We start from the raw sequence: 15,694 nt of genomic DNA on the forward strand, positions 1-15,694 counted from the left end.
ACTACTCCCCCAAATAAATATTCTTCAGGAACCAGAACTATACCACACAAAGTTGCACCCAGAAGAGCTTACTACATGTGAGCATAGACCTGCATGGCCATTGTCATCTTCAACAAAACTTTTCTGGATATGTGACTGTGACATTAAGGTGTTCTGTAAGCCAACACAGAACCCTAATGAAGGCATTTGGCAACAGTGGCTGTAATGTTGGTCTAAAAACATCAATAAATAACTAAATAACAATATTGTCACGTAGCTTGAAAATTTTATTTGAGTGAGAGTGTCATCACTGAGCAATCTTAAGGAATTTCAGAAAAATGTGGACAAAATTTCCCATCTGTGTAATGAATGATAGTGTGCCACAACTACGGAGGTATGAAAACTTATGTATGTGAGTAAGAGAACAAATCAAGAAGATTTTGTGTGCAGTATAATGATCTTGTACTGGATTCTGCCTATTAACTACTTAGGCATTACACTGCTCAGTGGTATGAAATGGAATGAGTATATAAAATATGTTGCAGAGAAGGCAAATAATTAGATTGGATTTATTCTGAAAATACTAGCAAAAAGATAGAACAGGAAGGCTGATCATGGACAACTCACATGTGTGGCATATACTTGAGATCTGCTCAAGTGTTTAGGATCCTCACTAGGTCAGATTAAAGGAAGACATCAAAGTAATTCAGAGATTTGCTGCTAGAATTGTAGCCAGCTGGTTCAGTCAAAAATGGAGATGATGCAATGACTTCATTTTTATCGTAAACATTTCTGATCAAGTTTATAGAATGACAGAAAGAACGTTAGAGCTTAATAACTCACTGAACCAGTGTTGCTACAGATAGAGCAGTAGCTTGGGCTGGACATGGATGGGGAATGAAAGTGGCCATGACCTCAATGAAGAAACCAGCATCTGAAGTGACCTCTGGAAGCCATAGAAAACTTAAATTAGGATGGCCAGATGAGGAGTTAAATCCATCTCCCTCAATACAAATCTAAGGTGTTACACATTGCATTACTTCACTGAAGATGTCTAAGGAATCATTTATAGAACAGACTATAAAATAATTCTATTGCCTTAAACACATATTTCACATCAGGATGGTCAAAACAAGGAAGAAAGATTTGGGTATATACAGAGACATATGGAGAATCAAGTTTTACTACACTCTGCTCCTCAGTGTGCAGTTCAAGCATTCTCCACCTATAGCAGACTGAAATATATTTATATAGGTTTTGGATCAGGAGAAAATAATAGCATGCATGTACAATCCATAGACAATCAATATTTCCATTTCCCATGTCTTTCCTATGTAACAATAAGTAAAAGTCGAAAACTTCCTTGTGCAAACCCAAGAGGAAGCGTTTCATTCTTGTGTCCATTTGTACTCAACTTTCCATGATGAAATCTTAATATATTCATTGTAACATTCCTATTAATATCAGAATCTGATATTTTTTAAGATAGTAAACTTTATATCTCTTCTGTGACTTATTATTCACAATTCTGTGCTATATGTGTCATTGAATGACCCCCCCCCCCCCCCCAACCCCCCCCCCCCCCCCAATTTTCTCAAAATATTTTATTGTCTTACTCAACAGGTATTATACACTTTCATGTTGATCAAATATAAAATATGTGGAATCTTTTATTGATGAAATAAATAACTGATGTGTGGATCCAAGCCTGCCATGCACCTTCAATTTGACATCACTTCAGTGGCCTACTTGTCAGTTTTGTAACTTATGTATTCCAACTGCTTCTCATTCAGTCTCAAGATGTTTAGAGTACCTTGTTCCAGACCTCCCCACCACAGAAAAATCTGAGATGGTCATTGGGAGTTGAATCCAGGACTTCCACGTTACTTGCCAGTTATGCTGATCGGTAGACCAGAGAAACAGTCACCATCTGTTGATGGTTTCTTTCATACTGGGTTAAAACAAGTCTAGGTCACAATAATATTTTATTAATTATCAGTTTTGACTATATGTAGAAGTCATCTTCAGAAAATGATCACCATCTGGCTGCTGTTGGTGACTCCTTGGATGCTCATGTGGCAACATGATCATGCAATTCATGATCGGGTTGCAACATGAACATCCAGTGAGCCTCCTGCAGCAGCCACATGGAGCTCATTTTCCAAAGATGACTTATACATTTAAAGTTAGTCATTAACAAAATGTTATTGCGATCTAAGAATGTCATATGTGCCCAGTTGTATCACCAGTACACTGTTACTCCTCTGGACCATGTCCAAATGTATGGTTTCTTTCATAGACTGACCATTCTACTATGGTCAAATTATTACAATAAACAGACCTTGGTTTAGACTTATCCTGATCTGCAAGGTTTTGAATTTAAATGCTTAAATCAAAAACCACATTTAATATTTATTTCTGCTTAAAATTATTCTGATTTTTCTGTAAGACAGCTCCAGCTATACACGTTCCAGTTTCTGCTCTATACCACCTGTTTCCCAGACTTGCTTTGAAAGCATCATCCAAACTCTACTGATATTTTTTTCTGCATTCTGTATTTTTTGCACTGCATAGTATTCGATAACTTCATGAATAATTGTTTTATAGAAGCTTGTCTTAATTGAGAATCCCTTGAACCTATTTCATGATCCAAGCTGTTCCTACAATACTGAGGAATAATACTTAAATTAATACATGAAATATTACTCCTGCAATACTGAGGAATAATACTTAAATTAACACTTTGAATATTACTGATTTTTCCTGTCTTTCTTACTTTTTGATTATTCTAATTACAGTTTTATCAAATAATACTGCATACTAACATAGTTTTGACAGCCATTACCTTTATGAATAGCTAAAATCTGAGACAATCCTATCACAGTCCCATATTTTATTAATGTATTTGATGTTATTGACACTATCTGTCATGGTGACACAGATATATCTACTGTTCACATATTCCCATTAAATGGGAAACTCACAGCAATTATTTCATAACTGGTATAAAGCACAGTGCAGTTCAACAATTTAGAGTATAAAAGCTGCAAAATAATTCAAACAGTTTTCACACTAGTTTGTTCTGACTGCAATGCTGTGATATTTTGGTTGGTATCTTGTGATGTTCTGGCAGCCAGTTGCTCCTGCAACATTGTCATTTCTTGCTTTAGTGATTCAAGACAACATTGCAAGTTATTTAGAGGCTTGTTTTCCTGTAATATTGAGCTCTGATATAAAAGATCTTGAATTTGTGCCTCATTATGAATTGCTGGAGGTGGTGAGATACTTGGTATCACGGTGTGGATCTTGTCTTTTGCCTTACTATGAAAAGAAATAAACTCCTTTTTCAGAACCTAGAAAACAAACAAAACTCAAGGTAATAAATTGTGCAATGTCGTGCAGCCTTTACTTACAATCAAACCTTACTTACTTCATTTTGTTTTATAACTGATTGCAATGCTAGCTTTAGTTCTGATGAGTGAGTCTGCAGGCGTAACTTATCTCGATGTATCACATCTGTTTCTTTTCTTAGTTCAGATAACTCATTATAAAGAACCTCAATTTTTCTTGTAAATCCATTCTCAAGTGCTTCACAGTTTTCCTTGTCAATAACTGCTCTTTCTTTCAAATCAGAAATTTCCTGTGTTCTTTGATGCAGATGATAGCCCAAAGTCTGAAATTCATAAAAAATATTTAAATAACAAATGTATATACATAACATTCAAAATGACAAAGATACACTTTATGGAATACGCACACCTAGAATGATAAAATTTCGGCTCCCCATAACATTTACTGGAAAAGGCCCATAGTTGAGAGTGAAGCATATTCCCTTGAAAATTTAACATTCTGTTGACCCACATCTGCACTAAAACTTGTATCTAACATTTGTGAGTTTATTAGTCTTCAGTCAGCTCTTGATATATTTATGCTTTTCTTCTTTTGCTTCCTCTCTCTCTCTCTCTTTCTTCTTATTTAGCTTTATTATCGAACATGTTACAAAAGATTCTCATCTTCTTCTTCTTTATTATTATTATTATTATTATTATTATTATTATTATTATTATTATTATCTTCTTTCCTTTCTCAGACCTTAGGTCTGGTTAAAAATGGAACGTGACACGGACCTTGATCAAGCGTGACTTCCTTTTAACTGTATAGTATATGTTACATTGTATTTAGGAACTTTCGGGTTATTGAACATGTATCAATAATTACGGATTTCTGTAGGTGTATATATATGTTTGGATGTAGCTGTATTGCATTGATGTACTGGTGGATATTGTGTGGTATGACTCCTGTAGTTGATAGTATAATCGGTATAATGTCAACTTTATCCTGATACCACATGTCCTTGACTTCCTCAGCCAGTTGGATGTATTTTTCAATTTTTTCTCCTGTTTTCTTCTGTATATTTGTTGTATTGGGTATGGATATTTCGATTAGTTGTGTTAATTTCTTCTTTTTATTGGTGAGTATGATGTCAGGTTTGTTATGTGGTGTTGTTTTATCTGTTATAATGGTTCTGTTCCAGTATAATTTGTATTCATCATTCTCCAGTACATTTTGTGGTGCATACTTGTATGTGGGAACGTGTTGTTTTATTAGTTTATGTTTTATGGCAAGTTGTTGGTGTATTATTTTTGCTACATTGTCATGTCTTTGCTAGTATTGAACATCCACTTGTGATGTGATCTACTGTTTCTATTTGTTGTTTGCAAAGTCTGCATTTATCTGTTGTGGCATTGGGATCTTTAATAATATGCTTGCTGTAATATCTGGTGTTTATTGTTTGATCCTGTATTGCAATCATGAATCCTTCCGTCTCACTGTATATATTGCCTTTTCTTAGCCATGTGTTGGATGCATATTGATCGATGTGTGGCTGTGTTAGATGATACGGGTGCTTGCCATGTAGTGTTTTCTTTTTCCAATTTACTTTCTTCATATCTGTTGATGTTATGTGATCTAGAGGGTTGTAGAAGTGGTTATGAAATTGCAGTGGTGTAGCCGATGTATTTATATGAGTGATTGCTTCGTGTATTTTGCTAGTTTCTGCTCGTTCTAGAAAGAATTTTCTTAAATTGTCTACCTGTCCATAATGTAGGTTTTTTATGTCGATGAATCCCCTTCCTCCTTCCTTTCTGCTTAATGTGAATCTTTCTGTTGCTGAATGTATGTGATGTATTCTATATTTGTTATAGAAGTGTAAGTGTATTGAGTGCTTCTAGGTCTGTGTTACTCCATTTCACTACTCCAAATGAGTAGGTCAATATTGGTATGGCATAAGTATTTATAGCTTTTGTCTTGTTCTTGCTGTCAATTCTGTTTTCAGTATTTTTGTTAGTCTTTGTCTATATTTTTCTTTTAGTAGTTCTTTAATATTTGTATTATCTATTCCTATTTTTTGTCTGTATCCTAGATATTTATAGGCATCTGTTTTTTCCATCGCTTCTATGCAGTTGCTGTGGTTATCCAATATGTAATTTTCTTGTTTAGTGTGTTTTGCCTTGACTATGCTATTTTTCTTACATTTGTCTGTTCCAAAACCCATATTTATATCATTGCTGAATACTTCTGTTATCTTTAGTAATTGATTGAGTTGTTGATTGGTTGCTGCCAGTAGTTTTAGATCATCCATGTATAGCAAATGTGTGATTTTGTGTGGGTATGTTCCAGTAATATTATATCCATAATTTGTATTATTTAGCATGTTGGATAGGGGGTTCAGACCAAGACAGAACCAGAAAGGACTTAATGAGTCTCCTTGGTATATTCCACGCTTAATCTGTATTGGCTGTGATGTGATATTATCTGAATTTGTTTGGATATTAAGTGTGGTTTTCCAGTTTTTCATTACTATGTTTAGAAACTGTATCAATTTAGGATCTACTTTGTATATTTCCAATATCTGTAGTAACCATGAGTGGGGTACACTATCAAAAGCTTTTTGGTAATCAATGTATGCATAGTGTAGCGACCTTTGTTTAGTTTTAGCTTGATATGTCACCTCTGTATCTATTATCAGTTGCTCTTTACATCCTCGTGCTCCTTTGCAGCAGCCTTTTTGTTCTTCATTTTTAATTTTGTTCTGTGTTGTATGTGTCATTAATTTCTGTGTAATGACTGAAGTTAGTATTTTAGTATTTTGTAGATTGTTAGTAGGCATGTTATGGGGCGATATTTAGCTGGGTTTGCTGTGTCTGCTTGACCTTTAGGTTTTAGATAGGTTATTCCATGTGTAAGTGTATCAGGGAATGTGTATGGGTCTGCAATGTAACTGTTAAATAATTTAATTAGATGTGAATGTGTTGAGGTGAACTTCTTTAGCCAGAAATTTGCTATTTTATTATTTCCAGGGGCTTTCCAATTGTGCGTAGAATTAATTGCTCGGGTGACTTCATGTTGCAAAATTATCACTTCAGGCATTTGTGGTATCATCTTGTATGAGTCTGTTTCTGCTTGTATCCACCGTGCATGCCTGTTATGTTGTACCGGGTTTGACAATATGTTGCTCCAGATTATTATTATTATTATTATTATTATTATTATTATTACTATTCCCCAGTCCAGCTAGTGTGAATCACTGTTAACTCATCTTCATTTGTTTTGCCCTTCAATTAGGCTTGCATCTGGTCAGTGATGTGATATGATGAGAAAGGTAGCATAGTAGTGACACATTTCTCTAGTAATCAAAAAGATCTTGATTTAAATAAAACTGAAGAAGGAATTAAATCTGTGCTTCATTCAAGAAACACTCTTCAAATGTATCACTCAAGAAACACTCTTCAAATGTATCACCGACTATTGTTAGAATATTTCACAAGCAATTTTAAATTATCTATAAATTAAATGATAATATCATCAAATATTATTTGTATCATATATCTGATACATTGATTGAGGCTCAGGAATCTTATAACATACGTATGTTCACACGATGATATAAGGCTGTCAACAACAGTGAGGAATGTACATATTAAGCATAAAACACAACAAAAAAATGTACTACCTGCATGAAACAGTTAAAAAGAAATTCAGGATACACAAGTTATTAACGCACATTGTGACTATGACACAAGCAACAGTGGCTGCAATGAGATACTTATGACAAAATACTGGTGGTTAAAATAATATAAAACATACAGACAAAATTCATGTACGAGAATGATGGAACCCAAAGAAATGAATTAAAATATGTGCTGTGGCTGGAACTTGAACCCAGGTCCCCATTCTTACTTGACAGGAATGCTAGCAATACACCACTGCATCACTATAGTTAACATTGCAACATGGACTACTTAAGTCCAATGCCCACCTCAAAACAAACATCAATTCACATCTTCAGCTTATTTTCCCCTTCTTAGATCATCACTATTGCTGAGGTTCTCCAACACTGGAATAGCTTCCATCATTATCATAGATAAAGATAAGAGTCAAATGTCTTGAAGAAAATTTAATTATAAGATCTATACATCAGCTACACTTGAGGTACAGGATTTGCCATTATGTCCAATGCTAGTCCAATGCCGGAGAGCCTCAGCAATAGGGATGACCTAAGAAGGGGAAAATAAGCTGAAAATATGAACTGAAGTTTGTGCTGGGGAGGGCACTACAATTGGGTAGTCCATGCAGTAATGTTAACTATAGTGATGTAGTGGCATAATGGCTAGCATTCCTACCTAGCAAGCTTAGGGACCTGGATTCAAGCCCCAGCCATGGCACAAATTTTAATTAATTTCTTTGGCTTCCATCATTATTGTAGATAAAGATGAGACTTAAATGTCTCAAGGAAAATTTAATTATGAAATTCATGTAATACATATAAATGCATTTGAAATAGGCATGCATTATTCCAAACTGGCATTCATAAATTCAACTGCAAACAAGAAGCAGTGTTTCTGTAGTGAATTTTTCATTTTTGTCCTGAAATTTCTAGACAGACTTAAGATGGACAGTAGTGTCATATCTCAATAAGGAACTCAAAACATTTGGCTCTGGAAAGATGCTTGTAGAAGAACTGTGGCTCAGAATTAGAATGACAGATTTGTACTTAGTGGAACAGTTCATGATAGGAGGGACTCTCCATGGTGAACAGTCACTGTAAAGAAACTGCTAAATAAACAGAGACATGAAGCCTTCAACAAATGCTGAGCAGAATATATGTTTCCTCACAAACCAGTGAAATTCTGGTCATATTTAAAAGCTGTTGGTGGTTCTAAAGTTAATGTCCAGAGACTAATGTATGACAGAACTTGAAATTAAGGGTACCAAAACGAAAGCAGAAATGCTTAACTCTCTTTTCAAATGTTCTTTTAGAAAGGAAAATCCAGGAGTATTACACCAATAAATTCTTGCACCACTGGAAAGATCATGCTACAGAGCATCAAAGTAATAGGCATTGGTGCCTATCTCCTAGCCACCCCTCTGGCAGCAAACATGAATTTGTACACTGACAGACCATAGGCAGAATCTCTCACAATGTTGTTTGTTTTTCAGTGATCATGACTGATTGCCACAATCACCAGTTGAGAAGATGAAGCTAGCTGCTGCATAGACAGGCCTTGTCACCTATGAATGTGGTGCTCCACTGCCTTGGTGGATGATGGTTTTGGACACGGGTTTCCATCTGCAGTTTATTTTTCTCCTGTGTGTCTAAAAACACTGTAGATTTTAGGGGATCCAGGAGCAAAATAAACTGCAGATAGAAATCTGTGTCTGAAACCATCATCCCACTGAGGCAACAGAGCATCACATTCTTAAGAAACAAGGCCAGTTTATGCAGCAGCTACCTCCATCCTCTCCACTGTGGATTATGGCAATCAATAGCAATCACTGAACAACAAACAACACTGTGAGATGTTCTGCCTATGGGCCATCAGTGTACACAGTCACATTTACTGCCAAAGGGGTGGCCTAGCAGCAGGCACCAGCACTTATAACCTCAAAGCGTTGTAGCATTGTTGGATGGTGTTGCTTGACATGGGTTCCCACACTCAATTTTTTTCTCATGACATGCCCTACAACCCCTTGAGGTCTGTCAGTATTGTTTCGTAACAGCCTGTATAATGAAGCACTGCCTGAAAAAAAAGCTGCACAAATATTCATGCAGATATTGATATGATTTCAGATTTGTGGAAAAATTGGCAACTTGCTATAAATGTTCAGGAATGTAAAATTGTACATCTCACACAGTGCGAAAGAACAGTATACTATACTATAGCATCAGTGAGTTGTAACTGGAATCAATCAACTCATACAAATACTTGGCTATAGCAATTTGTGAGGATATGAAGTAGAATGAGCTTGTAGACACTTTTGTAGCTAAATCAGTTGGGAGACTAAGGACCATTGTAAAGATACTGAGAAAATGCAGGCAGTCTACAATGAAGATTACTTACAAAACACTCACTTGACCTATCCTAGAATGAAAAATTATTGAGGCTTTTGAGGTCACTTGTTGACATATTGCCTATTGGCATCTGTCTTGGGATCTACTGCAAACTTTTGTTTAATTATTTTCCTGAAATTTCACTAACATGAGTAGCTGGTGTTATCAAAGGTTCACTGTCCACTACTGCTGGCAGACCGGAGTTGAGCCTACAGCCAGAGATTATATGTACCTGTCACGTCAACATCTGTAGGATTTTCCCTGGTCATTGCCACTTTGGTTCTTCCCTTGCTATGCACAAAGCCATTCAGGAATCCATGACCCGTTTATCTCAAAGCTTTCTTTTTCCTTGGGTTTCCTTGTTGCAGTGAATGACCATTGCAGGTAGCAAGGGGAGAACCACAGCAGTAATGACCAATGAAAAGCCCTCAGATATTGGTGCAAGAGGTACAAACACTCTCTGGCTGCCGACTCGATTCCAGTTCACCGCCAGCAATAGATGGTGAACCTTAGACAATGTCAGCCATTTGTGCTGACAAAACAGCTGCAAAATGATTAAACAAATGTCATCCAAATATTCTGAGACAGAAGCCAACAGGCAATATGTCTATCCTAAAATATTGCTCAAGTGTGAGGGACCTGAGTCAGAAAGGTCTAACAGGCAATAATGAACACATATAAAGAGTGAAAACATGAATCATGAAAGGTCTGTTTGAATGACATGACATTGCCATGGAAATTGTGAAGTAACCTGAACTGGCTAACACCTGAAGATAGGTGCAAAATATCCCATAAAAGCCTACTTACAAAGTTTTGAAAGCCACTATTAAGTGAGTCTCATACAAATTTCTCCTGTAGGGACCACAAAGACAAGATTAAGCAAATTGCCAAGGGCATTTAATGAATCATTCTTCCTGTGCTCCATACACAATTTGAACAGAGGAAACTCGAATACATGGTACAGTGGTACGTACTCTGCCATTTATCCACAGCAGCTTGCAAAGTACGAATGTAGATATGTTCATAGAACATGCAATGGACACTAATAGAATTTTGTGCATATGATGAGTTTGCCAGCTTTATATTCCCTTGAATCTCTGCCCTATTTGTTGACATAATAGATTGTGTTCTCACCAGACAAAAACATCCAGTTATTGACAGTTGAATTACAGCTCTGAAATGCACAGCATATAATATAGAAGATTGATTAGCCTACTGTGCCTGAAGATGTTGAGTTTCTCTTAACTCATTTAACCTACTAAAACATAGGTGTCACAGCATTCTCATAAAGCCTAAAATATGTTTATTATCTTGCCCCAGCTGGAAGGAGCTCATCATAATCCAGGCATACTAAACAATCCATCTGTTTTGCCAGATTCTAGGGCCTACATGACAAGAGTAGTGTTCTGCCAAATTTTAAGTTTAAGATTTACTTCTGTTGTCCCCCCTTTTGATGCTTCACTCCTGCTAATATTTTCACAATAGGTTTCTATCCCAATGATTTGGACACTTAATAGACTTTAAGTGCTACAACCCATAAAATGCCTATGCTCAGCTATTAGCATGATGCCTCATAATGCTTCCTTGAAAAACAGCCATGACTTCTAAGAACAATCCACAACTGATAACTATTTAAAACTTATCCTCTATTGAAATTCTAACCCCTAGCTCTCATACTTTAACAACACAGTGTTAGATCATGTGACACAGTGAAAGGTGTAGTTCATACCATTTACTGACGTACCAGTGACTTAACTAAACAAAGTAGGATATATGGGCATACACCATCATTTACTTCCAGACACGTATTTTGTCCTTGATCACCAGACCAGACAACTATCATTTATTTGAAACACCACTCTGACATGACATTAAGTACTGCTGCATGGGAAATTCCAATATTGTTTATCAAATGATACATAAGATGATGATAATAATGCATGTGACTAAGCCAGGAACCCCACCTATGGGGTGACCAACTGCTTGGTGTAAGTGTTTTTAGTTCATGCCACTTTGGTGACTTGCATGTTGAAATACAGAAGAATACTCAAACAGTTCTCCTATATCTCCTAAACTTATTTCTTCTTTCCACCATTTTTGCAACCTATTAATTTGCTAGCAACATTGACCTCCCTTTTTTTCCATTCATTTGGATTGTTCTTTAATTATATCTCTCACTCTCCTTGCTGCAAATCACACCTCTCTGTTAACCTAGCACATCACCTCCTTAAACTGGCACTTTAGTAACAAACTTTCTTTCATTGTCTTAATCTCATGTGTTGCTTATAGCAAGTTCTAAGATATCTGATGTCATCTCCCTGTGACAAAGCAAGCTGGGATATTTTTATTTCCCCTCTTGTTTTGCCATCTGGCTCCTTAAAATTAATTTTTTTCATTTTTGAACTAATTATGATACACATACATGAATATAATCTGCATTTCCATGAAAGATAAAGGTTAGCCCTCAGTGTTAAAGTATAGAACACCAGATCTAATTTTGTGCTTAGTTTTATGTATGTATTTGATTTTCTAATTTATTTCGACTTTTACTAGTTAATACTTTTGTTATAGGAAGAAATCAGTAATTGTTTCGTAACTTAACTTCTATTGCTGAATTATAAACAAATAAAAATTCTGTACTAAGTATAAGCATTTGGAGGAACAACTAATAGTAATCTTAAGGTACAGTATCTATTTGGCTCTATTTGAAAACATGTTAGCAAAGCCAGCTGTTAATTAATTCCAAATTAATTAACAGTGTTATCAAAAGTATTGTTCACATCACTATATATGTTAATTTCATGATTCAAACAAATAATTTGGCTAAACCCTTGTAGTAGAGGAAACTGTTAAACAGAACAAATTTTTTGATGTATTCATTTAATTTAATGAGTGATGTTTTAATTGTAATTTATGTAACTTTAACTTCAAACAATGAGTGGTTTCAGTACCTATTATTGTGCGGATACAGTCCCGAGACAGTCCACAGCTGAGTTTCAGACAAGGAACCTGTATTGGTTAGATCAACAACAATGCATTCGTGAAATAAGTGTAACATAATTAGGCCATGTGTTAAAACAATGACAGAGTCTGCTCCATATGTACCTTTCTATTCTTCAAGTACTGTGAACTTTGTGGTTAGGTTTTTACTGCTCACAGATGTTCAATAGTAAACTATTGTAGCAGTATGTGGAGGTTTGCCTGCAGACTATTAATGAGCCTTATGGAAAGTTAAAACAATAGTACACTGGCCATATATAACTGTGTATTATAGGGGGGTTGTGAACAGTGAAAGTAAACTACTGTGAAACGAAACTGTGCACCTGTCGGCTACATTACTTAAAGTAGTCAGTGTTGCACTTCCACACCCCATTTTTCAGCCAGTATCACAACACAGTATGTCGACACTGAGGACAACAAATGAAGAAATAAAGAAGGCAAACTGTCACATTCCGAATAACATACTATGTAAGAATCCATACACGTTCTTACCATGGGCAGCTTCAGAAAATCAGATTTACAAAATCATAGATTATTTATTTCAGTATAGGCCCTTCCATTTATTGACTTGACTGGGAACTTACAAGATACCAGATTGTCATTAGCCTATATGTGAGTCATGAGATTTCATAGAGAAACACTGGTGTCTAATCACAAATTTAAGGGGATCACATTATAAGCACTAGGCAAATGTGTAAGATGCATCTATGAAATATTTGATACCTTTATCTGGTCTTCCAAAATTGGATCTTTTGCTCTGGCCTCTTCCAATTCCATTTTCACTTTAGCCAGTTCCTCTTGATAATTCTCAATTCTCTTCTGTTCAGTGTGCAGTTGTTCTTGCAGGCAAGAATTGCTGTTAGTTAATTCATCATACAGGGATTCTACATGCATTAGTTCTGATGACTTTCTTTCTAATTTGGAATGGGCATTGGTTAAATCCACATCTGAGTTCTTCAGCTCTTTCCTCAGCTGTGAATTTTCAGTTTTCTGGAGAAATATCTGAAACAAATCAATCATTCCTGATGATAATACTTTCAGTACTAGTTCAGAAATTTCAGATTTTTTATAACAAATCAAAATGAGGGTGTATATCAGATATCATGTAAATGAACACTGCACATACATCATGACAACATTAAATACAAATAATCTGTTTTATGGAAGACTATATTCCACACAGCAAAATTTTGCAGTCAAGCTCTAAAGTCTGTGTTATATGACTAGCAAGTTTACAGGATCTTCCTACATGCTGCTAGGAAGTTTACCAAGCTGTGTACACCTGAATACCAGGAGAGATAGCTACGCATGTAGAAGCACAATACTTCACCACTCTTCCAGAAATTTTTCTTGCAATAACATATCATTTGATAGAAAATGGTACAAATATCAGCAATCCAAAATTTAATAAGTTTTTATTTTTTACTTTGTCATTAATTAACAATTTCCTGGTGTTTTCAAGGGCACCATAAACAATAGCTCCAAATCTGAAAATTTGTTGCTAGGTCTACTTTCAACAGAAATACAGTCTGAACAAAATTTTTAAATGTTCTCATAATTATTAAAGACAATCTGTATTTAATAATCTTTACTTGTATAGCTAAAATATTAACAAACTGTTCTAAAAATCTTTGCACCACCTGAAAACCTGCAAACACATGTTGGCTTAAAGTCAAGGGAAGCAGATAATGAAAGCATAAACCTTATGAAACTGAAAAAATTACTTCACTGTGAAATAAAAACAAAACAATAGAAAGAGTAAAGGCAGTATGTTCAAAAATGCACATCTTTGTGCAACTATAAACTCAAAATTGGCTGCTGATAATGTTCAATGCTGTTTCTTGACACTGGGCAATGTAACATGCTTGGGTCCCGTTTGGTGTGCTGTCAACAGGTTGGTTCAGATGTTGATCAATCCTGGCCCAATCTTTGATGGAGGCTCTTCTGACGTCATCCAGTGTCTGAGGAGGATGTCTATAAAACACACTTCTAGTTTCAACTGGTCCCAAACATGCTCAATTGGGCTGACGTCAGTAGATATCATCCTCCATTGCATTCAGTGTATTCCTGTCTCGTGAAGGAAAATGCACACAAGGAGGGTACAGTGTGTTCATATATTCTTCATCATTATGCTTTCTGTGACCTGCTATTTCATGGTTAGTAATGGTGTCTTCGAAGTTGTGCTTCCAAGATATCTGAAATGGGAAACTGAGTCTAATTTCATCACTTTAAAAAATAAGTTCTAACTTGTTACTGTCTTGTTGATGGTCATTTTTACTGTCTTGGTGTTACTTATCTTCAGTTCATGTATTATCATTTTGAGAGACAAATCCATCAACAAATTGTTGACTGTAAGGCTTGACAATAGGTGTAGTATCTTGCCTCAATACTGCACAGTCCTCAAGTTACCCTCAATAGCAATGAGAGACATCAAACATCTACATCCACATACATAGTCTGCAAACCACTGTGAAGTACATGCCAGAGGGTACTCTGCATGCTGACACATCTTAGGATTTGTTCCCATTCCAGTCTTAAATGGGGCACAGAGAGAATGACTGCTTAAATACTCTGTGTGTGCTGGAATTTGTCTATTTTTTTCTTCGTGGTTCCTACAGGTCATCACTTAATACTGGTTCTTCAAATTTTCCAAGTAGGCTTTTATGGAATAATTTAAGTCTATCTTCAAGAGTCTGGCAATTCAGGTTTTTCAACATTTCTGTGATGCTCTCTCAAGAACTAGAACTAAACAAATCTGTGCTGCACTTCTTTATATATGCTAAATATCCACTATTAACCATATTTGGTATGGGCCCCACACACTTGAGCAGTATTTTATTATGGGATTCACAAGTGATTTGTACGTTGTCTCCTTTATAGACTTACTGCATTTACTCAGCATTCTGCCACCTAACCTATGGCTAAGCCTATGTGATCATTCCATTTCATATTCCTACAAATGTGTGCACGATTTAAGCTTTAAATGACCCTCTTGCAACAAAACAAACAGTGTACGCACATGGATGGCTATACATAGCAACTTTGTATGGTCAAAAAGAGTACAGATAAATGGAGAAGTAGTAACCCGGAAGGTGTACACGATCAAAGGCAGAGACACGTGTGAAAGCACCCACGTGATTTACCAACTGACCTGCCTACACTGTGAAGCTTTCTACGTGGGAATGACCAGCAACAAACTGTCCATTCACATGAATGGACACAGGCAGACAGTGTTTGTTGGTAATGAGGATCACCCTGTGGCTAAACATGCCTTGGTGCACGGCCACCACATCTTGGCACAGTGTTACACCGTCCGGGTTATCT

At 36.0% G+C, this 15,694-nt stretch overlaps 1 protein-coding gene across 1 annotated transcript in view; it reads right to left on the minus strand.

Moving 5' to 3' along the window:
• Nucleotides 1-1,596: 1,596 nt before the first annotated feature.
• Nucleotides 1,597-15,694, minus strand: part of LOC126191501 (golgin subfamily A member 3-like) — a 72,959-nt gene continuing 58,861 nt past the window's right edge. Inside the window, exons 5-7 of the mRNA XM_049932396.1 lie at nt 13,094-13,372; nt 3,410-3,652; nt 1,597-3,332 (exon numbers count right to left, since the gene is read on the minus strand). Coding sequence (XP_049788353.1) covers nt 3,036-3,332; nt 3,410-3,652; nt 13,094-13,372 — 819 coding nt within the window. The 3' untranslated portion in view covers nt 1,597-3,035. The remainder of the gene's footprint in view (nt 3,333-3,409; nt 3,653-13,093; nt 13,373-15,694) is intronic.

Source organism: Schistocerca cancellata, chromosome 1, assembly GCF_023864275.1.
Source record: "Schistocerca cancellata isolate TAMUIC-IGC-003103 chromosome 1, iqSchCanc2.1, whole genome shotgun sequence".
Classification (NCBI taxonomy): domain Eukaryota; kingdom Metazoa; phylum Arthropoda; class Insecta; order Orthoptera; family Acrididae; genus Schistocerca; species Schistocerca cancellata.